The 26,530-nt window shown below is 35.9% G+C and overlaps 4 protein-coding genes across 4 annotated transcripts; 3 read left to right on the forward strand and 1 right to left on the reverse strand.

Annotated features, from left to right (window-relative positions):
• Positions 1-225: 225 nt before the first annotated feature.
• LOC131617275 (early nodulin-like protein 8) lies at positions 226-1,056 on the forward strand. Its single transcript, XM_058888599.1, has 2 exons — positions 226-544; positions 623-1,056. The coding sequence occupies exons 1-2, from the start codon at positions 352-354 to the stop codon at positions 1,024-1,026; spliced, it is 597 nt and encodes a 198-aa protein (XP_058744582.1). The 5' UTR covers positions 226-351; the 3' UTR covers positions 1,027-1,056.
• A 3,069-nt stretch (positions 1,057-4,125) lies between these two features.
• LOC131617288 (protein MAIN-LIKE 1-like) lies at positions 4,126-5,815 on the forward strand. Its single transcript, XM_058888608.1, has 2 exons — positions 4,126-4,890; positions 4,979-5,815. The coding sequence occupies exons 1-2, from the start codon at positions 4,204-4,206 to the stop codon at positions 5,729-5,731; spliced, it is 1,440 nt and encodes a 479-aa protein (XP_058744591.1). The 5' UTR covers positions 4,126-4,203; the 3' UTR covers positions 5,732-5,815.
• Positions 5,816-8,256: 2,441 nt separating this feature from the next.
• LOC131655016 (uncharacterized) lies at positions 8,257-14,187 on the forward strand (the record flags this gene model as incomplete). Its single annotated transcript, XM_058924927.1, has 5 exons — positions 8,257-8,390; positions 9,131-9,375; positions 9,534-9,589; positions 14,089-14,105; positions 14,166-14,187. Coding segments are annotated over exons 2-5 (240 nt in total), but the record flags the coding sequence as incomplete, so codon positions are not given.
• A 4,076-nt stretch (positions 14,188-18,263) lies between these two features.
• On the reverse strand, positions 18,264-23,401 carry LOC131644255 (plant UBX domain-containing protein 10-like). The gene is made up of 4 exons (XM_058914706.1): positions 22,396-23,401; positions 19,343-19,513; positions 18,975-19,178; positions 18,264-18,717 (listed from the first exon to the last, which is right to left on the reverse strand). The coding sequence occupies exons 1-4, from the start codon at positions 23,191-23,193 to the stop codon at positions 18,487-18,489; spliced, it is 1,404 nt and encodes a 467-aa protein (XP_058770689.1). The 5' UTR covers positions 23,194-23,401; the 3' UTR covers positions 18,264-18,486.
• Between the last annotated feature and the right edge of the window lie 3,129 nt (positions 23,402-26,530).

Consider the following 26,530-nt stretch of genomic DNA (forward strand, 5'->3'; position numbering starts at 1 on the left):
CGCACCGCACAAACATATGAAATCACAAGAACATACCATTCCCTTCCCACTTCAATTATAAACAAACCAGCTGGCCATGTGCACATTATTAAGCATATTTTTTTCCCTTGTCTACCTCACCTCTTTTCCTATCTTCTAATTTATGATTTAATATATCAACCCTTATAATTAATAATTGATTTTTTTAAGTGAGAGGAATAATATATATAAGTTTAGATTCCAACAATCAAGTTGACATTAGTGTAATAGTGTCTCTTCTAATTTCATTGAATGATCATTTATAAATCTTCCACTTACCAAATTTCAAGCCAATAAAAGTCCCCCTTGTTGGGTCCTAAATCTAAGAAAAAAATGGCCACTCATAACACCATCTTCTTCCTTCTTTCTTCTCTCCTCTTCACATTCCTCCAAATCCAAACCAAAGTCTTCTCTTTCCAATACAAAGTTGGAGATCTAAATGCTTGGAGCTTACCCTCCTCATCAAACCCTCAAATCTACACCAAATGGTCCAAACTCCACAACTTCACCCTTGGAGACTCACTTTGTAAGCATCTACAATTTTATTTTTTATTTTTTACACCAAAGAGAACATTTTTCTAATTTAATTATTATTTTTTTGTAGTGTTTCTATATCCACCAAGTCAAGATTCATTGATTCAAGTGACACAAGAATCCTACAAAAGCTGCAACACTAAAGATCCAATATTGTTTATGAACAATGGTAACTCTTTGTTTAACATAACATCATCACATGGTGATTTTTACTTCACAAGTGGAGTAAATGGTCATTGCCAAAAGAATCAGAAGATTCATATTTCTGTTGGTGGAACTGGAAATGTTGATGTAGAAGCTAGTAGTCCTAATTCATTGCCTGCAAATGCAAATGCACCTTCTTATCAAGCTGCTTTTGGGAACATTCCTGTAGCTCCTTCTTCATCAAATTCACATCACATAGCTTCAAATTTTCATGTTTTCATCATTGGATTTGGATCTGTCATATATGCAATGTTCTTTGGTTTAATGTAATGTATTATTTTGATATATTAATTTTGTTTACTTTGGATTCTTTTTGTCATTGATTTGGATCTGTATGGTGATTAAATTGAAATGTAAAACATTTATTATATAATAATTGAAATATTCTTCCCCTCTTTGTTACCAATAAAAAACAAAGAATTTTGCAGAAATGTATGTGGTGCATTCTCAATTATAATTTTGCACAAAGAAGGTAACATAAAAACAAACACATGAGCTGGAGACTCGGATAGAGATTAAAATCTCAGTCTGACAGCTTGATGGAAGGACATATCAGAGTGAGGAAAACTTTGGATGGAGGTATGGAGGTGGCATTTTGTATGAGGAAGTATTGAGTTGGCAATTTTATTGAGAATGGCAATGATAACCTAGAATTGGATAGAGAAATTATATATGTACATCTAAAATTGAATGTAAAAAAGGTGTCGATTTGTAATTGAGGGATGCTATGCTTACACCATAAATGTTACACCATGTATCTACACCCAAACAAATACAAATGCCCATGTGTTTCTTTGCATCATAACAAATAAAAAAATAATAATTAAATACTTTAGAAAAACAAAACCGTATAATAATACGGTGTAGGTGTCAAAAAGGGTGTAAGCATATCTTTTCTCTTTGTAATTTTATGGTATATTAGTGTATTTTTGAAAGAAATTATATACGTACATCTAAAATTGAATGTAAAAAAGGTGTCGTATTTTATGGTATATTAGTGTATTTTTGAAATCGGTGAAAGTGTGCGAGATAAAAAATATATTTTTTCCGTTTCAAATTATAAGTTGTTTTAGAGAAAAAAAAATTATCTCAAATTATAAATTATTTTATAATTCTAGTACAATATTAATATAATTTTTTTTCAATATGCTCTATCATTTATTACTCTTCCTTTTTCATTATCTTTTAATTTTACTTTCCAATGTAATTTATTGAAGATATTTTTATAAAGTTATATATCATTTCAATTTCTCATAAAATAATAATTATATTTCTTAATGTGCGTGGAATGCTCAAAAATGTTTTATAATTTGGGAGGGAGGTAGGAGTTACAATACAGTATCAAATATGGTGTTTAAATTTATTTATTTTTTATTATCAAGAGGGCTAAAAGTCCACAAGAAGAAGGCTACAAACAAATAACTCTAGGAATACTAGGGTTGTTCTCATCAGCTCTACAAATATACTCAAAATTAACAGGACAATCCTCCAAAATGTTATACTCTTCCTTCAAGGAAAAGTTATGTTTTGCCAGTGCGTCATCCAGTTGGTTAGCTTCCCTATGAAGATGTTTGATATCTAATTCCCAGTCAAGATCCCACATACCAATTATCTTGGCTACTAGGTTATTCCCTCCACGATTGATATTCCTCCTCTTGTTGACATCCTACACTACAACCAATGAATCCACCCTCAATTCTACCTTATTAAAATTCATTTTTTGAGCAAATTGCAACCCTTCATATAGGCCCCATATTTCAACAAGATATGGATCACCTCTCTCTATAAATTTCGAAAACCCACTCATTTTTAGTGTTCAAATAAGATAGCTCATGGTAATAACACCCCTTATCAATTGTAGTATTTAGAAGAAAGTGTTTTTAATTTCAGTTTTGGTTTTAGAATGTCTTTTTTCAAAAAACATTATATCCTTTTTTATTTACTTGGTTTTTTTAAGTTTGTTTTAACTTTATTTTAATTTAGACAATATTATTTGTAGTTATTACTACATTAGCATCGTAAATATGGTAGGATGATTTCATTTTTTATAAATATATTGAAAATATTTAGAGAAATGCTACTTGTACACTTATTTGTACACTCACACCGTAATTTATACGGTTAATATATGTTTATCATTTTTTTAATCATCTTTTTCCACTTTGATTTGCGTGCAGCATATGAACAATTGCATGCATATACGGTGTAAAGTGTTGTGGTGTAGGAAACTGGTGTAGACATAGCATACCTCAAATATTTAGAAAATTTCTTTGGCAACCTCCCAACCTTCTAGTTAACCTCTGGTGAAAAACCCAAACTACCCCTGACTTCGGATATGAACTTCCGAACTGTATGAAAAAGGTGTTTTCGGAAGTTCATCTCCGAAAGCGCCTTTTTTTTTTGAAAAAATTGTCTTATTTCGGAAGTTCATTTCCGAAAACACCATTTCGGAAAAGAACTTCCGAAACAATGCGCGTTCTGCAGATTAAGCAGAACACTCCCCCTCCCCCATTCATTTACCCTAATCCAACATCAAACAACACCAAAGGCGAAATTTTGTTAAAAGACTTCCAAGGCAACATCAAAGGCTCCAACAAGCTTCCTATACTACATTAAAAAGCACTCCAACCTCTTCAATCGGTAAGCATTATGAGTTTTAGATCTATGCTTAAAATTGATATTAGGGTGTTTACAAATAGGAAAATATGTATTAGGTTAGGTTGGTACTGGTATTTAGGATGTTTAGAATGTGTAGACATAGGTTTAAAGTTTGATTTTGGGGTCTGCCATTGTAGGTTGCAGAAAAGCTCTGCGCAGGGGTGTTTCGGAAGTTCATTTCCGAAAACACCTCCATCCCAGTTTCGGAAATGAACTTCCGAACTGTATCAGAAGTGCATTTTTTTTTGTTTTTTCATTTGTCTCACATATTAATCGATTTCGATTGTTTACAGGAACATGACAGGCAACCAGCCAGCACGCATCAGACAGGGCAGGGAGTCCCAGACTGCGTCGGCTAGACGCGAGCGGGCGGCGGCGTAGCTGGCGTCGACACGCGGGCGGGGCCGGGGATGCCGTGTGCACGTTCCACAGGACTTGGTGGAGAGTTCATCTGCTTCAGGCTCTAGGAGTAGGCTGGCTCGGGTATCTTCTTCCCGCCAGCGAGAGGAGGAGGATGAGGATGAGGAGGAGGAGGAGGTCATACCGGATGTTGACCCTCCAGTCGGGGAGGAGGAGGAGCAGGAGGAGCAGGAGGTGGATAGCTATCCGGGAGGGCCTTTTGACACTTCCCTGCTGATTCACTACCAGGATCACGTCGCTCGGCGGATCTGGGAGGGAGAGGTATTTTTTTTAACTTAGCCGTTTATTTGTCACCATTTTTTATAATTTTACCGTTTATTTCTCGCTTATTTGTTTTTTTTTTTGTAACAGGAGAGAGAGCCATTGAAAATGGTGAACCACTCCAGGAAGATTTTCGGTCTGTTTAAACCAGCAGCTCAGTGGTTTAACGACCATGTGCGAGGTTCAGGGCTTAGCGGGCTCTGCATGACCGGGTACACCACCATCAGCACCGGCATGCAGGGGGCATTTGTGGAGCGCTGGCACAAGGAGACGTCTTCTTTCCACTTGCCGGTGGGGGAGTTGACGATCACCTTGCATGACGTCCAGTGTCTTCTCCACCTGCCTATTAGGGGGCCGCTGTTGGACCACTCCAGGATCCAGAGGGTCGAGGCCATTGAGTGGATGACGCTCTATTTGGGCATGGAGCACGAGGTTGCTCACTATGAGTGCGTCACGACATCTGGGCCTCACATCCGGTTCACCACACTGAGCGCTTATTTTGAGCACCACCTGGACGCGGCGGCCGATGCCGGGCAGGAGGGTGACGAGCTATTCACACAGTACCACCGCGGCTGCGCTCTCCGGTGCTGGTACATGCATGTGGTAGGCGCTGCATGCTTTGTGGACAAGAGTGCCAGGTACGTCGACGTGGCCTACCTCCGCTATTTCATGGACCTGGATACCGTTCACCAGTGGAACTGGGGGTCAGCTACTCTGGCATATCTCTACCAGAAGCTGAATGAGGCCTCCAACTGGAGGACGAGGCAGTTGGTCGGATCCTGCACACTGCTTACGGTACGTTTTATTTTAATACATTATCGTATTTATTTATTTATATATGTTTCGTATTTAATTTTAATACATTATCTTGTTTCTGTTTCAGAGCTGGATCATCTCCTACTTCTCCCGCATCCACGGCTTTCACATCGATCCTGCGTACGTGGACGCCATGCCCAGGGCCGCCAGATACGCTCTCCAGAGGGGGAACGATGCGGTGGGACCATACCGTCTGTACTTGGACCGCACGATGCACGACGACGTCACCTGGAGGCCGTTCGTCGACTACGCTCAGATTGTCCCCTTTGACGGCATTGCTCTATATTCAGGCTGGTTGGCATGCGGGACCGGCATCATGGTTCGATATCTCCCTGAGCGGTGCATGCGTCAGTTCGGATTCGTGCAGCGGATACCCAGGTCACCCTTTGAGGCTGCTCCCGACACTGTGACCCGAGTGCAGCTCACTGCCATATGGGAGCATTGGGAGGATCATGTGGTACCGCTGGAGTACCGTCTCACTCGGGTCACCCAGGACTGGCACAGTGAGGAGGGATACGTCACATGGTTCTACCGGGTGTCACATCCTCTTCTGAGACCCGACATTCCCGGCGCTCCTAGGCCAGCACACGAGGAGATCCTGGAGAACCAGCAGGCCGAGGATGATCACGCCATTGATCTCATGCCGATCTGCCAGCGGATATCGATGCTTGGGCGGGACGCGTTGGATCGAGGTATCGTGGAGCGGGGCGGTCCAGAGGCAGTCGCCGTGATGGAGATGATCGTCACTGATGCGGACCGTGCGGCGACATACAGGCGGCAGAGGAGGTCTCAGGGGGAGAGGTTTAGGCACACCCAGTAGTAGTCGGGTTTATATATTTTTTGTTATCGGATTGTATCTTTAGCACACTATTTTTATTTTTTTCGGTTTGTATATATTATTTTCATCGGATTAGTATTTTTTTTTGTTTATTTATCATATTAGTATTTTCAGTTTATCTATTGCTTATTTTATTTGGCGTTTGCGTTTAATTAAAATGCGAGACTGTTATGAAAAACATAAAAAAAAACACAGTTTCTGCATAATTCGGAAGTTCATTTCCGAAGACACCCCCCATGAGGTGTTTTCGGAAGTTCATCTCCGAAGACACCCCCCATGGGGTGTTTTCGGAGATGCACTTCCGAATTAAGGAAATTTTTTAAAATAAAAAAGCGCTTCGGAAGTTCATTTCCGAAATAGGGGTATTTTGGGATTTTCGCTGGGGTGACCCCCATAGGGAGGTGGCCAAAGAAAAAACCAATATTTAACCCAATACAAGATCTAAAAGTCATAAAATACATTAGAGTGTTGATATGCTTACACTAGATTTGGTACACCGTATAGTTACACCAGGTAAAATACAGCAAAGCTTAAATATTTTTGTATTAAAAAAAATAAACAGTAATTATTATAAAAACAATTTAACTGTATAAAGAGATGGTGTAAGTGTAGCTTTGAGTGTGGAAATAAACAGTAAGTGTAGCTTTGAGTGTGGAAATATCGTTCCAAGAACGAATCTTAACCGAATAAATTAACAGAACTTCCCCTTTAATCAGAATTACTACATTTCTAGCTAGCTACAAACCCAACACAACCAAATACCAAAATATCATTCTATATTCCTTCTGCAAACATAATTTTATAGATGTAATAATGGTCCAACACAGAAGACGAAGTCGAGAACCCCGTGATTCCTAACTAACTCATCACCTTATTCCATAATGTGGTTGTGGCAATTTAAGAGTCCAAAGATCTCTCAAAGATGAGAAAAGAAGATTTGTAGACCTCTCTTAAAGCATATGAGTAAAGAATGGGTGAAATAACCATTGATAATGCAAAGGTAGAGGTTTCACTGCAAGCACAATTATAGTAGGAATACTCCATTGTAATATTGTATTTTTTGTTCCTACAGAGGTTTAGAGTGTTTGAAAATTATCTTGTGATATGTTGAGGAAGAACAAAAACTAAGATATATTCGGAAGAACAAAAAAAGCATCTAGAAGGATCATTTTGAGAAGGGTAAAGATTGAAAATTAAGAAGGTTGTTGAATATGATAAGGGTATATTGAGAATCACCAATTTTTTATATAGGATCGAACTCATTCTTACAAAATTGACTTATAACTCATTCTTACAAAGTTGACTTTATAAGGTAAAGAAAATCTATTTGTATAAACTCATTTCATGACTTCACTGTTTCTATACCGGATTTGGATTTCTCTCCGTATACCCCTCGTAGCCATTATCATTTGGCTCAAGGATGACTTAGATTGTTGGACTCAAATATCATTTTTGTTGAGGAGTTTTCACAAACACCCTTTAATGAGCAATACCTTTTTTGAGAAGTCATGCATGAGAAACTCAACACCAATATTACCTCCAAGACACTTAAGTTTAGTGGCAAATCAGACTTCAACTAAGAAAACAAAGTTAAGCAATTACAAGTTTCATCTATTGATTTCATTATGATATTTACCTAAATGAATCTAGTTAAATCATTAACAGGCTAAAATAAACCAATGATCCAAAATAGAAGTGCGGAAAAATGCATCCTAAATATTGCATGCAACAATTCAAAGAGAAAAAAAGTTTTAATAATGCTACTAAAAGGAGTATTAGTTTTGGTTAGTCGTGAGACATAAATAAAACTAACTACATAGAAATAGAAATTAGATGTAAAAAGAATATACGAAAAGTCGTATAGAGTTAAAAATAAAAATAGTTTAGTTGGTTAAGAGGTGATTGGCATTGAACTTAGTAAGGAGAACCATGATTCAATCTTCTGCAATTATACTCGAAAGAGGATTGAAACCACCTGATGTCAGAAGTGATCCTTAACATTTGTCTTGTTTAGTAGATAAGTTTTAATATAACTAATTTTAATTATATAATATTAATTATATTGGTAAGCCAGGAAATATCAATTAGTGATATGGCCATTAAATAATTTAAAAATATTCTTAAAACGTATAATTAATTACCAAATAAAATTATGACAAGATTCAATAATAATATTCCAAAAAAAATGATATTTCCATACCTTGTAATAAACACACCATTAATCATCATTTTAATTATGTGCCATATCATATCTATCTTACCTATTTTGTGGTTCAAAATCCGTTAATCTTGCAATTTAAATAGCAACAACTTTACTAATCAGATCTAGCATAATCTGTTTAAATTGTCAAGTGATAGAGAAATGAGAAAACACTCGATCATCTATGATTACAGGGGCAGGTACGTATAATTTAAATTCAATCTTGGCAAAAAAAAAAAATTATACTTTTTTTCTCTCTTCATATTGATCTGTGTTTGGTGTTAAATGACAGTTTCATAGCCACATAATCACTTTTCTGAAGGGTTTGAGTTGATAAAAGGGCTTGATATGGAGAATTTGATTGAAGCCAAATTGTACTTTTGCTTTAATTGTAGAAACCATGTTGCACTTCATGATGATGTCATTTCAAAAACCTTTCGGGTGAATACTCACTCACTTTTATCTTTTCATATTTGAGATTACCCTTCTTACTATCATAATACACCTAATTAGATAATCTAATCTACTATGATATGATTATTGTTTTTGCATTTGGAAAAATTTTAGTTTACTTGTTTAGATTATTATTATTACACTATTTTCACATGTACATCAATTAGTCCTATTAGTTTTAAAATTGAGTTGGAATTAAACTTAATTCTATAAAATTGGTCGATATGGGGAGATGCTTTATGTTAGGGCCGGATCATTATCTAGATTGTCATATAGTCGGTGATCCAACATATGTTGAATAGACTATAATATTGTTTGAAAATTTGGACTGGAACTAATTTTACCCGACGATACATCACTATATTGTAAGGTGATAAATGTCTCCTGCTCAAAGTTGGAGTCTGAGCCTGACCTGAGTTACATCACCGTCTTATAAGGTGATAAATGGCTCCAACTTAGAGTTGGAGGGTGACCTAAGTGATCTAACAACGAGTTAGGATTTAGGGTTTAGTAGTTTAATAACGAGTGATTCAATAGATTTTGGATATATTTTAAAACTGTTTAAAAATGTAAGTTTGACATACTTAATCCTATTTAACCACCTATAAGGGGAGGGATGTCTCCTACGTATCTTGAGACTCTCTTGTTATATCTTTTAGATTTGAATTTGATTTATTTATAAGATGTTTTAAGCAACAAATTGGTGATTACAATTTGGTAAATTTCAGGGAAGAAGTGGAAGAGGTTTTCTGTTTTCACATGCAATGAATGTTAGAGTAGGGCCAAAAGAAGACAGACATCTGATAACAGGTCTCCATACAGTTGCTGATGTCTATTGTTGTGACTGCAATCAGGTGCTTGGTTGGAAGTATGAAAAAGCCTATGAAGAAAATCAAAAGTACAAGGAAGGGAAATACATACTTGAGAAAGCTAAAATTGTTAGGGAAATGTTGTAGTTGCTGCCAGAAGATAGGTTTATTCAAATTATTTTTATAATAAAAGATAGGTTTAATTTTTTTTGGTATGGTATGTTAACTTTGGAGTTAATTTAAAAAATTTCGTCCCTTAAACAAAATTTGTCGATATACAATTTCTTTAGACATTTTTAACAAAAGAGGCTCCTTGGATCAGTGTTATATGATGTTGTTAATTTTTGGAAGAACACTCACAAATTTAGTGCTAATATTGTTTGAATACTTTTGTTTTATATTACCTCTAGAAAGCTTGTAACTTGAAATAATAAAAGTAACCAATAGAAATACATATATAAATCAACTAATTAAATACTTAAGATCAGATCATAATTAAACAGTATAAATAATATTAAAAATGACTAATTAAAAATTCAACATATAAACTATAGTTAATTGATATAAATAATTTTAAAATAATTATTTATTTATTTTTTTTCTATTACTTTTATTATTTTTTAATAATTAAAATCATAATATATATATATATATATATATATATATATATATATATATATATATATATATATATATATATAAAATTAATATTGGAACTTTTTACTATATACACAAATATGTGTTTGTATAGTATTTTAAAATTTTAATTAAAAAATTTATAATTATAATTTGTAATAAATAATAAATATTGAGATTTAGTTAAAAATAAATGTTAGAGTATAAATATAAATAGTTGTTTTTTTAATTATTACTTGAATAATTTATTATCTACTATCAATCATAGTTATTAAATTGCTTTATTATTAAATTAATTATTAAATTTATTTACCGTGTTATCTAATATTTAAGGGTGAGTTTGGAAGTTTGGAGGGGAGGGGAGGACTTTGAAAAAATGGAAGGATTAAGTGAAGAAAAATTGATTGATTTTGGTTGGGAGGATTTTGAAAGATTCGCTTTTATTCATAATACCCCCTAATTTAAAGGAACTCAAAATTTGTATTGAAGGAGAGTTTTGGAAGATTTTGGAGGGCTTACATAAATTTTCAAAATATTTTTTTTTGTTATAATGTTCTAAAAATTTAAAATATAGTAATGATAAACACTCTTTTATCATTCTATACAACATTATTTTTTCAAAAAATGTCAAATATATATTTTTTAAAATTTGCTTTTGAAAATCTTTCTCTCTCATCCCCTTCAAACTCCCAAACAAAACTGAAAGAAAGTTTATGTAGGATATTTCTTATAAAGTCCTACTTTACATTCATCTTCGATTGTTTCACGACGTAATTATTTTTTGGTGCGGTCAAGAATGATTGTCAAACAAAAATTTATGATTTAATTTTTTGGTGCGGTCAAGAATGATTGTCAAACAAAAATACATTCATCTTCGATTGTTTCACGACGTAATTTCGATCTTTCCTTATTTGCTTCTCTTTCAATGTCGCTCAACTTGGTGAACTCTTCCATCCTTTCTAAAAAGTGATCCGGCCAAATTTCAACCTCTTGTGTGGAATGTGTCGTTCACTCCAGTGGTGTCTTTGGTATAGGACATCCCGGTTTCAAATAAACATGAACAAAATGTTAAATTTTTTATAGCCAGTCGATACACATGATGCATTCGGATGGATTTTGAAGTAGCTTACTTCTTAGTGGAAAGAAAGTTTCTAGAAATCATATCATGTTAACACGGCACACGCACTATCATATGCATTTGCTATAAGGTGTCCCATTTTTAGGAAGCACATCAATTTTTAAACAGAGTCGGACCCGTAAGACAAAGAACTAGAGCATTGAGAATTGCATCGTAATTTTCTTTGTTCCCATATATTTGTGTATGATTTTATTTGCGTCTTCATCTCTTGTATAAGATGACTACGAACTAATTGATAGTTGTCCTCTTACCGAGCAAACTCGAAACAGCTCAAAAACCACAATTGTCGCTACCTCCGACATTTTATAATTTTTTCAATGTGTTTTTGCATAAAAAGCGGTATATCTTCAATGTGAATGATTTTTGGTAATGGTGGTGAGGGAGATGGCTTTCTAATGCAATCACCCTTGAAAATATATTTCGAACGGTGACTTTATCATCAAAAACTCTGTACCTCAACACAAAGTCGTCATCTTCCCAAAGCTTCAAAAAATATTGGATCTCTGATCTTGGTCCTCTTATCGCCTTGTTGTCTCGAGCACGAGCGTTGTATATTTGTTTGATATTTGAAACATTTAGAGGTCTTTTCTGTTTCAAAGATGCGAGTATGTTTTTCGACGCCACCATATTTAATGTCATGTCTGAAACAAGTTCCCTTTCCTTCGAAAATCATGGCATGATTATGTATACCGAAAATCACATTAAATTTCCATGTCTCATCCGTCATATGGTATCTGCGTAATTTAAACGAACACTCACATTTCCTCAATCCCGCGTCATCGTGATTCAACTTCCTAATCCTTGGTTGGCACGTGCCACTTCTTTCGCATGTCATTATTACAAATGCTTGTCTTCTATCCGAACCATTGTCGGGCCTTCCGATTACAACGCCAAATATGAATTTTTCGGCCTCCCTACGGACCCATTGTAGCATATCTTCATGAGCAATAAACAATTCTTTATTTATAAATTGTGCACGATCATCTACCTCGACAACAACTGGTCGTGCAACCGATTTAACATCACCATTCGCTTCATCCAATTTAACATCGTCATTCACTTCTTCATGTTTAACATTTTACTTCACTTCGACCGATTTAACAACCACACTCACAATAGCTTTGGAAAACATATTCGGCGGGTTCACCATATCTATTACAAGCAATAACAGAAAAACAGTGTGAAAACACACACTATCAGGAAAATCCAGAGATGCACATCCGAACCTCACCAATTTTTATCCATAGATGCATTCCTGGATTCAACGTTCATTTTTCAACTCAAAACTAAGATTAATGCAAGGAATCGGGGATGAAATGAATGATATTTACCTACAATTTCAACTTGTTTTTCTCCCTTTAAAAAGATGAAATACAAAAATGATGTTTTGGTGTGGAAAAGTTGATTGAAAATAGAGAAATTTTTTCAAGGGTTTCGAGATGATTTCTTATTTTAGCATGAAGAGGATCATGCAAGGTGGTCATTTATCAACTTTTCCACTGGACATTTCCAGAGATGCATCTTCAAAAATATCACTGATTTTTGTTATTTAAATCAGTTGAGTGAATAACAAAACCACGTAACTAAGTGCAAGAGGTATTTCGAAGATGCATCTCCGGATACACCCAAACAGTATACGGAGATGCATCTTCGGGCATTATTTTTGAATTTTCAAAAGTATTGTTAAGTTCCAAAATGTAGTTATTTTGTATATATGTTTTGTTGCACTTATCGATACTTTTTATTAATACCGTTGAATAATTCTCCGTTTTGTGCATAAATACGTATACTTTGTGAATAGATATATTTTCATACACTTTTATACTTTTTGATAGTTTTCTACTCTTTTTGTAGGTATTCTTGCGTGTTTGGAGCATGAGCAATAAAGTGTCGAAGACACGGCTTCAAACGCGCGATTTTAAGCGACGAAATCAATTCATTCGGTGGTTAAGGCTCAAAATGAGGATGATAAAAAACATCAATTGGACTGCCATTTATTCATTGTTAGATAGGAAATTGAATAAGCTTTCCAACGCTTCGAACCGGGCGCAAATCGGAGTTACGGTTCTCAAGTTACACCATTTTTACTAAAAGCTGTTTTTTCAATTCAGCAGGTTGGGCGCGATGCACGCTCCTGCGCGCGACGTGCGCTGTACCAGATCCAAAATTGCATAAATAGGCGAAAATCAAATTTTTTAGGTTATGTTTTGGGTATTTTTGAACCCCAACTCATCCAAGGTCATTTTTGGGTAGATTTAGCTTGGAAACACCATTGGAGCTTGTAATCGGATGATCGGTCTCATCGATTGGTGTTGACAAACCAAGAAATGTTTGGTTCCTCTTCTTCTCTTCTCTTTATATTTCTCTTTTGGTGAGTTTGTATGTAAATACTCTAAACCCAGGGATGTTTGTTGCTCTTTCTACTAGTTGTATAAAGCTTGCTTTACAAATCTTAATCGGTGTTTTTCTGATCTTTTTGCTTAAATGCTTTTGGATTTGTGTTGTTGTAGAAATAGACATCACAAATCTTGATTAGGAAGATATCTGTTAGCTTTTGATTCTAGACATGGGATTGGGGTTAACATCCACATAATATTTGAGTTTAATGTCTCTGTGTTGTTCGATCGGTTGAGACATCGTCGAAAGAGCAATATAGTTGAATTCCCGTCGGTGTTGCAGAAATGGACATTGATGTGAGGGATATGTGGTGATTCTTATGAGTATTGTAGATTGAGTACGGTGGAGTGATAAATCTAAGTTTGTGAGGAGTAGTTTAGATTCGAACCAGATAAGCTATTCTCTATCAAGAATGAATTCTTTTGTGTTCATAAGTTAAATTTCCGCATTTACCGTCTAAACTCATTTTAACCTAAACTCATAACAAAGAATCCGTCGAACGGCGATTCAGTAGCACCAATCTCTGTGGACACGATAAATTCCTAGATAAATATTTCCAAAACTTTTGTTGCTTGCGCTTTACCGCTACAACAAAATGGCGCCGTTGCCGGGGATTGGTGTTTTTATTGAATCCGCATTGCGATAGTTTCTTTGTTTTTGAGTTTTGTGAATATCGTATATTTGTGAATTTCCTTATACTTGTATACTTTTGTATAGTGGATTGTATAGATACATGTTCTAATTTTGTTTGGTGGACTTATTAAACAAGTTGAACTCGGATAGTTCTTTAATTTCAAATCTTCACTTTTCAACTTGTTTAGTTAATTTCACCAAACTTTTGTAAAAATTGTGATTTTTCTTATCGTTACTTGTTTGTTAATACATGTTGTTTACGTATTGTTGTATATTCTCTTGTTTCGTAATGTTTGTTAGTGTGTGGTTAGGACACTTTCTTTAGGTTCGCAATGGGGCGAAAGCGTTGGCGTGTCGTGGAGGAAGCTACTACCCGAGCACAATAAAGGCGTCGAGCTTACGACGTAAAACAAGCGCTTGTTGGGAGGCACCCCAACGGTTTTGACTTTTGTAGATTCTGTTAGTTGTGTAAAATGAGATGTGTAGGTGTTAAGTGGAGGCTACACCAGTTGTGCAGTCTTCTGGACTGGTTTTTGCTTTTCTAGTGTAGCGCGCGTCGCGCGGCCTGGGAGCTGAAAAGCTTGGTTGGGCAGAACATAGGGCGCGTCGCACGGTCTTGAGGGCGCGTCGCGCGCCCTGTAACTTTTGGCCTGTGAATTCTTTTTAATGGTTCACTTGGCTAGCCTTTTTCCCACTTACGCCAAGGCTTTATAGTATAGTATTTTATAGTTTTATTTTTAATTCTTTTGTTTGTGTTTAGATTCAAATTTTGGCCCGATTACTTGGAGTCGCATTTGGTAATTCTCCGATTGTGATAGATTCAACATGTCGGTTGTGCGGTAATGATTGTTCAAATTTGTACGTCGCAAGGTACTCGTTTATCGCTTTCTATAGCATAACATGATTAGGAGACTTTTCATTTGTACAACTTTCATATTATTCATTCTTTTTGCATAACTTGCTCATGACTTGAATCACAATTAGTTTTCCCTTTTTACCATAAATGTGAGGTGGCTTTCCATTGTGTACATATGCGAGTGACCGACATTTCTTGTTTTAACTGGATATTATTATGTTTAATCTTTCGTTTGTATTGATTTTGTGAATGCACGAAAGTGATCAAGGCACTTGTTTGATTTTGAGCACAACTACCATAGCCAAATGTCAATTTACCTTGTGAGTGTGTGACCATTCGTAACCCTTTGAGCCTTTTTGTCATTGTCCATTTTGTTTTTGAACTTGAGACATAGTTCACCTTTTTTATGGATTTTGATTATCGTTTTTCTTGACCCTTAACTATGATGTTTAGTTGTATTTTTACCTTGCCTTAGAAAGTAGAGAGTATTCACTTTATGATATGGTTGAATTCAAGTTGGGGAGAGAATGTTTACTTACTTTTTGGTTTATTGATTATTAGGTTATGAAAGAAAAAGAAAACAAATGTGAAAAAGAAGAAAAAAATGTGAAAAAGAAAGATAAGAAAAAGAAAGAAAAAAGAGAAAAAGTTTGAAAAAGAACATAACAAAAAAGAGTTTGGAATAAAGATTTGTGTTAATAAGTTTTGTGTTTGGTGTGAAACATGTGATGAAGAAGAAGTTTGATTGGAATTATATTGTTTGAAACTTTGTGGAAGTAATTACTCCCTTAGATTTAGGCAAGTTTTTGTTTCGATTAGCTTTAGGACTTATCACTTGTTTGTTAACCGAGCCGTATTACAACCTTTAAAGCCCTTGTGATTCGTGTCGTTGCATTTTCAATACTATTTTTGGGGGTGTGTCAAAGTCCTCACCTTTCGGTGTTTTTCATCTACCGATGAGTTTTTGCTAGGCGTGATTCGTGATTGAGCTTGTTTTGTTTTAGAATGTTTTGTATGATTTTTGTACTTAGGATTCGTTTCATTTTCATGTTCGTTGTAGGATTGTGGTAAGTGTTTACTTTGTTTGTGCGTTTTTCTTTGAACCGTGCAATTGTTTCGTTTTCTAAACTTTGTTGATTCTTGATTCTTTGGATTTTTACTTTTGCGATTTGAGAGTTTGGCCTTGTTTGAGGACAAACAAATTCAAGTTGGGGAGAGTTGTTAAGTGCCAAAATGTAGTTATTTTGTATATATGTTTTGTTGCACTTATCGATACTTTTTGTTAATACCGTTGAATAATTCTCTGTTTTGTGCATAAATACGTATATTTTGTGAATAGATATATTATCATACACTTTTATACTTTTTGATAGTTTTCTACTCTTTTTGTAGGTATTCTTGCGTATTTGGAGCATGAGCAATAAAGTGTCGAAGACACGGCTTCAAACGCGCGATTTTGAGCGACGGAATCAATTCATTCGGTGGTTAAGGCTCAAAATGAGGATGATAAAAATCATCAATTGGACTGCCATTTATTCATTGTTAGATAGGAAATTGAATAAGCTTTCCAACGCTTCGAACCGGGCGCAAATCGGAGTTACGGTTCTCAAGTTACACCATTTTTACTAAAAGCTGTTTTTTCAATTCAGCAGGTTGGGCGCGATGCGCGCTCCTGCGCGCGATGCGCGCTCCTGCGCGACGCGCGCTGTACCAGATCCAAAATTGCATAAATAGGAGAAAATCATATTTTTTTTAGGTTATGTTTTGGGTATTTTTGAACCCCAACTCATCCAAGGTCATTTTTGGATAGATTTAGCTTGGAAACGCCATTGGAGCTTGTAATCGGAGGTCGAATTTCTCATCGATTGGTGTTGACAAACCAAGAAATGTTTGGTTCCTCTTCTTCTCTTCTCTTTATATTTCTCTTTTGGTGAGTTTGTATGTAAATACTCTAAACCCATGGATGTTTGTTGCTCTTTCTACTAGTTGTATAAAGTTTGCTTTACAAATCTTAATCGGTGTTTTTCTGATCTTTTTGCTTAAATGCTTTTGGATTTGTGTTGTTGTAGAAATAAACATCACAAATCTTGATTAGGGGGTATCTGTTAGCCTTTGATTTTAGACATGGGATTGGGGTTAACATCCACATAATATCTGAGTTTAATGTCTCTGTGTTGTTCGATCGGTTGAGACATCGTCGAAAGAGCAATATAGTTGAATTCACGTCGGTGTTGCAGAAATGGACATTGATGTGAGGGATATGTGGTGATTCTGATGAGTATTGTAGATTGAGTACGGCGGAGTGATAAATCTAAGTTTGTGAGGAGTAGTTTAGATTCGAACCAGATAAGCTATTCTTTATCAAGAATGAATTCTTTTGTGTTCATAAGTTAAATTTCCGCATTTACCGTCTAAACTCATTTTAACCCAAACTCATAACTAAGAATCCGTCGAACGGCGATTCAGTAGCACCAATCTCTGTGGACACGATAAATTCCCGGATAAATATTTCCAAAACTTTTGTTGCTTGCCGCTTTACCGCCTCAACAAAATGGCATCGTTCCCATTTTTACTTAAAACCCATTGAACCCAAACTCATAACTAAGAATCCGTCGAACGGCGATTCAATAACACTAATCTCTGTGGACACGATAAATTCCCAAATAAATATTTCCAAAACTTTTGTTGCTTGCCGCTTTACCGCCACAACAAGTATGCACATATAAGGGTGGGTAGAAAGAGCATTTCCCAAATGTAAAAGGAATATGTTAAGGTTCCAAGTTCAATCATTGTGTTCGCATTGGCCTTTTGTAAGTGAAACTTTAAATATAAAATGGTTCACTTGTGTGTCCTTTGTAAACTTGCTGCCTTGATAACCCCCATATATTAGTTTTTTGAAGTTTGTTGCAAATTTAACAAATTGCTTCGGTAAAATGCTTTTCACATTCCAATGATTCAACAATTGCTTGATTTGTGGGAAGGAAAACTTCAAGAGGGATACAATTCACAAAGTTTTTTGTGACAGGGATGTCTTCCAAAGGCATTGATGTTTTTGAGGAATCAAGAGCTTTATTGCTCACTCTAATCGTCTAGAACAATTGTAGAGTGTAGAGCTGTTATATCTAAGAGAGAAATATTGAACTGACTCTGCGCCATAAGCAATTGCCCGAACCATTCTAGCACTTCCACCCTTCAAGGAGTTGCAGTTACTATAACCAACCAAATCTAGGCAATAGTCACCCACTAGAAAAGAGCAGGGTGAGGGGTTAAATTACAAATACAACAATGGAAAGGTAAACAAATTATTCCATGCCCATGTGGACATGGTCCCTAATAGCCAAAACCCTGTTCTGAAATGTCTGCAATACATTTTTAAACGGAAACAAAGTGTATATTATACTAAACCATCTCCATGTAAAGCTATATATGCTTGATTCAATGGAATACAAGAGAAACAAAAAACTACAGTAACCACAGTAATCTATTATCTATAATATCTAACATTATAAAGTTCATCAAGTAAATTTTTTTAAAACAGACAAGTGAAAAACCAGAGTCCCCTATCTGCAGGTCACATTTTCACGTATTCAAAAGATTATTTGGCAAGTCCTATCCTCATGAACTGAGTTCCACAAAAAGGCTGGCCTGAGGATGCAATCCTGCTTCTTTTAATGACAGTGCCAACTTTTCTTGTCCATAAACAACCCGGGGAAAATTAGAGACTAGGCTGTAATTCTCGACTTCTAAACAACCCAATGAATCCACATAGTCATACAATGATTGAATCGTCACTGTGCTGTTGAACCTCCTTTCCTTGCGTACACCATTTGGAAACCGTATCAATACCTGATATTTTTGAATGGAAGAGAAAACCCAAAAATGAGATGTCATTCAAGTTAAAACATAATGAAACAAAAAAATGAGAAACTAATCAAGGAGTGAAAATAAAAAGAGAAACCGTAAATGAATTGAAGGTAAGATCTAGCAAACAAGGTAAACTATATAAACAGAACAAATATATGAACTAATGAAACAAGCAAAGTACAGAGTAAAAGCATTACAGGAAAAAAGTTAAATCTTGGCCAAATCTTCATATACTTTACCTGTGTGACATTTGGTCCTTTTTCAGGTTCTTCACCAAGAGACTGAGCTTTCTCTTCACGTAATTTCGCTAATGCTGCTTGTTTCTCTGCGGCTTCCTGTGCTGCTCTTTCCCGAGCCTCCTCTTCTTCCTTTAGCTTTCTCTCAGCTTCAGCAGCTTCCCTTGCAAGACGTTCTTCTTCTTCCCTTCTCTGCCGTTCCCTAGCCTGGACATAAACTCAGCATTAATCCAGTACAACAACAACAACAGTGCCGAGACTTTTCAAATAAATGCCAAGAGAAGAAATTGGGAACAGGGAAAAACACAAATCATGGGATAGAGACCAAGATAACTGACATAAGAAATAACCATACACAACAAAAGACATACTTGATCAGCTTCTAGTGCAGCCCTGTATGCAGCATCTTGCTCTTCCCTTAAGCGTGCATTATTACGTCTTTCTTCTGCATCAAGCCTTGCAGCAACAAGAACTGGGGAGCTTTCTTCAAGCACTCTCTGAAGTGTCACCAACATCTCCTCAGGGGATTTTGGACCTTCAACCTGAATTGAGTAAAATAGATTGATAAACTACAATACTTAATACTTGGTACGTCCAATTTAATAAGACAATGAATAATATGACTTAATATTGATAAAACATGAAAATAGTACAGCTTTAAATCTCGATCGAATAAAGCACTATAGATATTGAACCTAGACACAGTTGCCATGAAGTCTTTTGTTGCATAAGCATTTGGCACCATCAACTGATATCTTCCTCACTATCCCCAGCATTTTCATAACAAGTGATAAGGAAGAAAATATGTTGAACTGATATAGAGGACCAAGCGGAGCAATGTGAAAAACACAACAAAAATGATGAAGCCTTATCCTACTGCATGAGATTGTTTCCTAATTCATCAAACACGGTTTACTTTAATGAACTGAATGGCAAGAACTTATTTCATACATCAAGTAAATCTGCATGTGATAATTAGGAAACACCAGTTCTTATTATATGATATCGGAGAAGATACTTGCTCAGAGAATGTTTCTCATGGTGATTAATTTGATCTTATGCTGTAGCCCTGAAAAGCAAGTTCTGGTTCTAGCTAAAAAATGGAATTCAAGGAATTCATGATGTTTCTTTCTTTGTCATCATTTGCCTGTCATTATTCATTTCTTCGACAAGAAAATGGGCAAGAAACATCAAACCTCCCTAGTCCTTATGGCTTTTTCCATCACATTTTTTTAACAGATTCTGATTATAATTTTCTCACAAGTGCTAAGAGCCTAAAAGGCTAAAACTATCACTGCTTGAATTGGACTGCATGAACCACTCAGCTATTAGCATTGAACTGTATCAACAAGCTTGTGGCATATCTTATGACATCAAATAAACACAACTTTTTGCAAAAGAGGACTACGTGAATCACTCAGCTATTAGCATTGAACCGTATCAACAAGCTTGTGGCATATCTGAGCTAAGGGAAATACACAGGTGCATATGTTCAGCAGCCAACAACCAACAAACAATCTTGATCGTGCTGACAAGGATCAATACACCAACATACACAAACACAACATATTGGGGGATCCCCTTACTTCAAGAGTCTTAGTAAACAGCTTCATAATTACTTGATGAAAGTTGAATTTATTAATGCATCAGTTGAATCAAAATTTCTCTGATACTTGACAACTTTAATTTAACATATAATACATTATTGAACTCTAAGTATATATCAACTATAGGTTGAAAACATATGAAGGTAATTCATCTTAAACATGCGCAAAGTTGTCATGTTAATACTATATTATTCAATATTCAGATTTGTTAAATATGTTCTACAAGAGACCACCAACAAAATTATTTTATTAAGACATCCCTATGGAGTAGATAGATTCCCACTTGCGTGTGTGTGAACCCAAATGCTTGATGATAGTTGAGGTAAGGGAATACAAGAATTTGTGTGAACAAGGAGGAGCACAAATGGTGGACAGCATGTTGAATGAACTGCAGTGCATATAGTGGGACAATCAATCATTGAATTCAAACTTCCAAACAGAGACAAAAGAAAGCTGCAGAGTTGCGAGAATGATGGAAAATGTCCACAAGAAGCAGGGACGAGGAGGCTGGAATGGGAGAATGATATTTCCATATCGATCAAATTACAAAAGTGGAGAGAAGGAGGAACAGAAGATACTGATTGAAAGTTTGGGAGAGTCATTCCTGTCAGACCCAGGATCTTGATGCAGGGAGGTAGAATTCCCTGATGGGGAAGAACTTTCTCCATTCTCTGTCTCTAATGAATAGAGAACTCTGTATTAGAGACCTGGTTGGTGAGACATGAATAGTACAAAAAAGAGTGAAAGCAGGTATGAAGAAATGGCAAAGAGAGTTATAGGTGTACATATTAAGGAGTCACAGGAGGAACACAAATGGTGGATGGCATGTTGAATGAAATGCAGTGCATAACGTGGGACAATCAATCATCAAATTCAAACTCCCAAACAGAGACAAAAGAAAGCTGGGGAATTGCAGATACGATGGCAGATGCCCACAAGAAGAGAGGACTAGGAGGCTGGAATGGGAGAATGATATATTCATATCGTTCAAATTACAAAAGTGGAGGAGGCTGCAGCAGCTTTCTGAATAAAGGAAAGGTAACTTAAAAGTTAACATATTAAAACTCTTAAGGGAGAAATAGTCACTTTTTAAATCACACAGGGGCACGGATAATACAGACCAAAGCACATGGATGAAACGGAAACTTATCCAAAAACTAGTAATGGCATCAAGTCAATCTTATTGATATTTTGTTGAAAGAAACTTGAATCCTAATTATCATTACAAATATTAATAAATTGGCCTAGGTGTCTCCTATATCAAAGAGAAATTCATAAGAATTAAACCCATCAGACTCATTTCTTTTGTTTTATCTAGGGAAAACATATATTGCAAAAGAACGTGCTACTTAAAACTTGGCATTTCAAGACATTATTTCCCTTTCCCCATCTTCTATGCTCACGTACAAGGGTGTCATACTAACACCGGCTCTAGCAGGCTAAATTTGTGTTTGAGAACAGGGGCTTTCACCCTTTTCTATCTTCTTTTCCTTTACAATCTCTATCACCCCCAATCCTTATCATTATCTGAGCGATACTAATCATATCCTCGGGTGTTCTTAAATTCAAACCAAAATTGACTGAACTACTCAACCCAAACCGCAATTTGGTCTGGTTTCAATACCACACCAAATACATAGTCATTTTAGCCACTTAAACTAGAAGCATAACTTAAGCATAAACACATAGAATCCCATTAAGCCATTTGCATTCATTTTAACCAATGAATTTACCGAACAATAAGAGATCCGTTGAACCAACAACAAAAGAAGCTTAAAAAAACAAGGCACCATGTTAATGTGATGTAAAACTAGTACCTGTTGAAGTAGTGCAATCCTCTGATTAGTTGCAGCCATAACAAGAGCACAAAAAGGAAACCTCGAAGCCTTCAAACTATTACTCATCTTAAATCCTTCACTAGCCCGAATACTCCCACCCCAGCACACAAAATTCTGATTCACAAACTCAACAAACCCATCCGAACAAAGCGTCCTCCGACAAAACAACGGCGTATCAGGATGATCCGGAGAATGCAAGTAAACAAACAGCAACTTAAACGAATTCCTCGACCTCTGAAGCGCGTCCATGAAACCCTCACTCACAAAATTAGGCCTCCCCATTCCATAATCCCTCTCAAAAGCCGCAACAAAATCCATAGCTTCAGTAGTCGCCGCCGAGACAGAAACCAACGGCGCCTGCGCCGACGAAGACGAAGTCGCCGAGCCCAAACCCGGCCCCGATCCCGATCCCAAGCCCATGAAGCCCAACGAATACGAAAGAACACCACCAGCCGCCCATAATCCCAACCCAACTGCACCAGAAATCAACCCTAGACTACCGGAAATCACAGATACAGGCAATTTGATTATCTTCCAAGCCAATCCGGGAGGTGGCGGAGGAAGAGGCGGTTCCGATTGAGAAGATGATTGTAGATTGCTATTATTATCATCATCGCCGCCGTTGGCGGTGGTTGCGTGAGAAGTAGTGGTGGTGAAAGAAGAGATGGCGAGTTCAAGGTCCCAGCCGTGAGCGGCAAGGATCTCAGTACAGAGGTCGACGTCTTCCAAACCGGTGATCGCTTGGAAATACGCCAATTTATCGGCTACATCTGCCATTGAAAGTGAAGAAAACCCTTAACACCGACAATAGAGAATTAAGAACAAAGTCGGAAGCGCTTTTTTGTGAATCTAAAGTGGAAGTAGAAGAAAAAAGCGCGTTTGGATCAATTAATAAAAATCGATTCGATTCTGAATTCGTCGTCCTTCACCACAGCCACAACTTCGTGTTTCTTTATCGTTCTGTTCTCGTCACTTCGGTGTGTGTATGTGAGGCTTTATTGTAATTCCACCTTTTCAAGTGGTCCAATATTAAGATTTTTAATTTCTGTTTTAACCAGAGATTATTTATTCAATTAAAATTTAAACATATACTGTAATTGATGTTAAATCTTTTAAAAAGTATATTTCCTTAATTCGAGAGATAGTGATATATGGTTTATAAAAAGAATATTGTGAACAAAAATTGTGTCGCACATTATGATTTCGACTTAAAGAATTATTATGCTCAGAGGATTTATTTATGTTAATTTTAATGTGAATAATTTGTCAAATCTAGATTAAAAAAACAATAGTTTTTTTTTTTTTTTTTACAAAAAATAGTTTTGTTAGATAACTGAGAATTAACTTAAACTTTGTAAAATATTTATGACATGATCAAATATGTAATAACATGAATGTTAGATCGTTGTCTAGAACCAACAAGTTGTATAGTTCGAGTTCAGTATAAATGAGCAAGGATCTTTGCATTGTCGTTTGGATGTAGTGAAAACAAGAAAGGGTTTCACATATTCATGAACAAATATGGATGAATAAATTAGTTCAAGACACCTTTTAATGTTATTTGTAGTGTTATAATTGAAAAATGCCTCACTTAAGGCAGTGCCTTTAGAACGCCTTAGAAGAGACGACGATAGAATGTCGCCCTAAGGGAGGTATTGCCTCGCCCCATGGTTTTTTTATCGTCCTGTCGTGGGATAAGACGTTTCTTGGGCAAAGAGAAAGCCAAGGTCATCAACTAACTCACGTCTTCCTTGAAAATAGGGATTCAACGGTCCATCATTGACTGAGTGGGCAGTGACCCTTTCCAAGAAAACTCTAGGTCCAACTTCACTCCAATGGGGAAAGGGAGATCATTCTTTACACCCTAAAGAGAATAACGCTTACTAAGATCTTAACACACAATTGACTGTAACTGTTAGCTTGCTCCCAAGTACCATAGATTATCTGCCCCTTATCTCACGTGAGCAGGACTCTTAAACTACCTCAAAAAACCACCTAACCACCTGTTTACCGATGATTTTGGTAAACAATCACTTAGTTTTGGATAACGACTTGCAGGATCAAACTAGAAAATCCTAAGGCATTTTGTGCATAATTTCTAAAGGAAAAGCGTTCGAATGTTGTTTTGAGTTTAAAGACGATCGCTAAGAAAGTGACTAGAAAAGGATTTGAAAATGAAAAGAAACTAAAAGCTTCGACTGTGTCGAAGTTTGTTATGAAATAAATTGGAAATAAACAATAAAAGTTGTAACAAAATAGGCAAAAGTAAGTGAATTACTCTAATTAAATGTATAAAGTTGGTGTGCAGAATCATACATATTCCTCACAAACTCATTTCTTGCTCTGACTTGGGTACTTTGAGTTCTATAGAGATTTTACAATATATTTCCACCCGATTCCTAACGCCAGAACCAATATAGATACTAGTATAGAAATAACTTTCTACAACGGTTATGTCTCTAGCGTTCGACATGTAACCCTCAGCATAGTTTCCAACCTTCCAACTTACTTCCACGTGTCTTCGATATCTGGATAAGATCAAAAAAACATTTGTTCAATCTTATCCTTTTATCTTGTCTCGACCGTTATGGTTAATGGCCTAACCTGTCGAATTATGAGGAAAAGCACTCCCATGATTTGGGAAATATGCTAAGTTCTAAAACCTAGAGCCAGTGTGTCGAACTCGACACCAAGGTCGAAAAACTACTCTTGTCATACATATAACCACATGTTCTCGTATTTTAATTATGTATTGTCTCGGCATCATATTCTCTTTGTCGAACTCACCACGTAGATAATTCTATGCTAACAAATTGCCTCCATAAAATTCCCTTTTCGACCATCTGAGAGACTAGGGGTGTTCGCAGTGTGGTTTGAGCGATTTTGACGAAAATAATCATCCGAACCGTAAAAGAAAAAATCATGCGGTTTGGTTTGGTTCGGTTGACTTTTAGAAAAAAAACCAAACCCAACCAAACCAATGCAGTTTGGTTCAGTTCGGTTTTTTATAAATATTTTATTGAGCCATACATATACATATAGATGACAACATAACTTTGTATTTAGACATTCATACACTATCAAATAACAACAAAACTCGTCATATTTTGACAACAACTTTTCATTTAATATGTAAAAATTAAATTAGACAAAAGTGGAATAATAAACATAAAATAATAGCATAAAACAATATAAAAATTATTATAATGAAACAAAAAAATAGAAGAGACAAAAGACTAGTGAAGATGAAAAAGAAAAAATAAAAGAGTTGAGAGATTAGAGAAGAAGATGTGCGATAAAAACGAAAATGAAATATGGAACATTTGCATAAAAATAAGAAGGTAAAAAAGAAAGAATATAAGAGAGTAGAGATTAGAGAAGAAGAGGGAAGATGTATGTGGCAAAGAAGGCGCGATAATGCTATTAGAGATTTGAGAAGATCGGGACTGAAATCATATATGTAAGGATGATAAAGTTGTTTATAATCATAAGGCTAAGGTATAATAGGTTTAAGTTTGGATTGGATGTGAGTTAAGTAAAAGTTAGGTTGTAACATAATGTGGTTTGATTCGGTTTAGTTTGGTTTACAAAATACAAACCGTAAATCGAACCGAACCATGCAGTTTTGGTAAAAGATGACCCAAACAAATCCGAATCAAATGCAGTTTTTTGCGGTTTCGTTTTGGTTTGTTTTGGTTTGCGGTTTTCTATTGGGTTTGTTTGGTTTTGAACACCCCTATGAGAGACAGGTGCGTTTTTTAAACTTCCAATACTGTTAAGAGTGGTGCACTGACGTCATCGTCCTCAAAACCACTTTATCAAAATGTCTTTTTGAGATGTGCATCTAAAAGATTTCCATCATGGCTCCGTTTTCCTTGGAAGAATGTGGGCCACCCAAAAATCAACTTTTTCCATTCCACCTCTGAATGAAAATACACGTGTTAACTAAAGGGGGTCAACTATCTATTTTCAAGAGAGACAAAAGGAGAAATGAAGAGTCTTTTTCATATTACTATAAATATCCTCTCTTTTACCATTTTTCCTTTTCTCCACTTAATCTTCAACTTCCCAATGCTTAGAAGAAACCGCAAACTTCCTTCAAAACTTCATCTTC

Source organism: Vicia villosa, linkage group LG1, assembly GCF_029867415.1.
Source record: "Vicia villosa cultivar HV-30 ecotype Madison, WI linkage group LG1, Vvil1.0, whole genome shotgun sequence".
In the NCBI taxonomy this organism is placed as follows: domain Eukaryota; kingdom Viridiplantae; phylum Streptophyta; class Magnoliopsida; order Fabales; family Fabaceae; genus Vicia; species Vicia villosa.

Bases quoted from the DNA above. Each gene is read 5' to 3' on its own strand.
- LOC131617275 (XM_058888599.1), top strand. From the start codon at position 352: ATGGCCACTCATAACACCATCTTCTTCCTTCTTTCTTCTCTCCTCTTC. The intron at 545-622 runs GTAAGCATCTAC...ATTTTTTTGTAG, and splicing joins CACCCTTGGAGACTCACTTT to TGTTTCTATATCCACCAAGT.
- LOC131617288 (XM_058888608.1), top strand. From the start codon at position 4,204: ATGGTGAACCACTCCAGGAAGATTTTCGGTCTGTTTAAACCAGCAGCT. The intron at 4,891-4,978 runs GTACGTTTTATT...TTTCTGTTTCAG, and splicing joins GATCCTGCACACTGCTTACG to AGCTGGATCATCTCCTACTT.
- LOC131644255 (XM_058914706.1), bottom strand. From the start codon at position 23,193: ATGGCAGATGTAGCCGATAAATTGGCGTATTTCCAAGCGATCACCGGT. The intron at 19,514-22,395 runs GTACTAGTTTTA...TACTCAATTCAG, and splicing joins GGATTGCACTACTTCAACAG to GTTGAAGGTCCAAAATCCCC. The intron at 19,179-19,342 runs GTATGTCTTTTG...GTTTATGTCCAG, and splicing joins CTGCACTAGAAGCTGATCAA to GCTAGGGAACGGCAGAGAAG.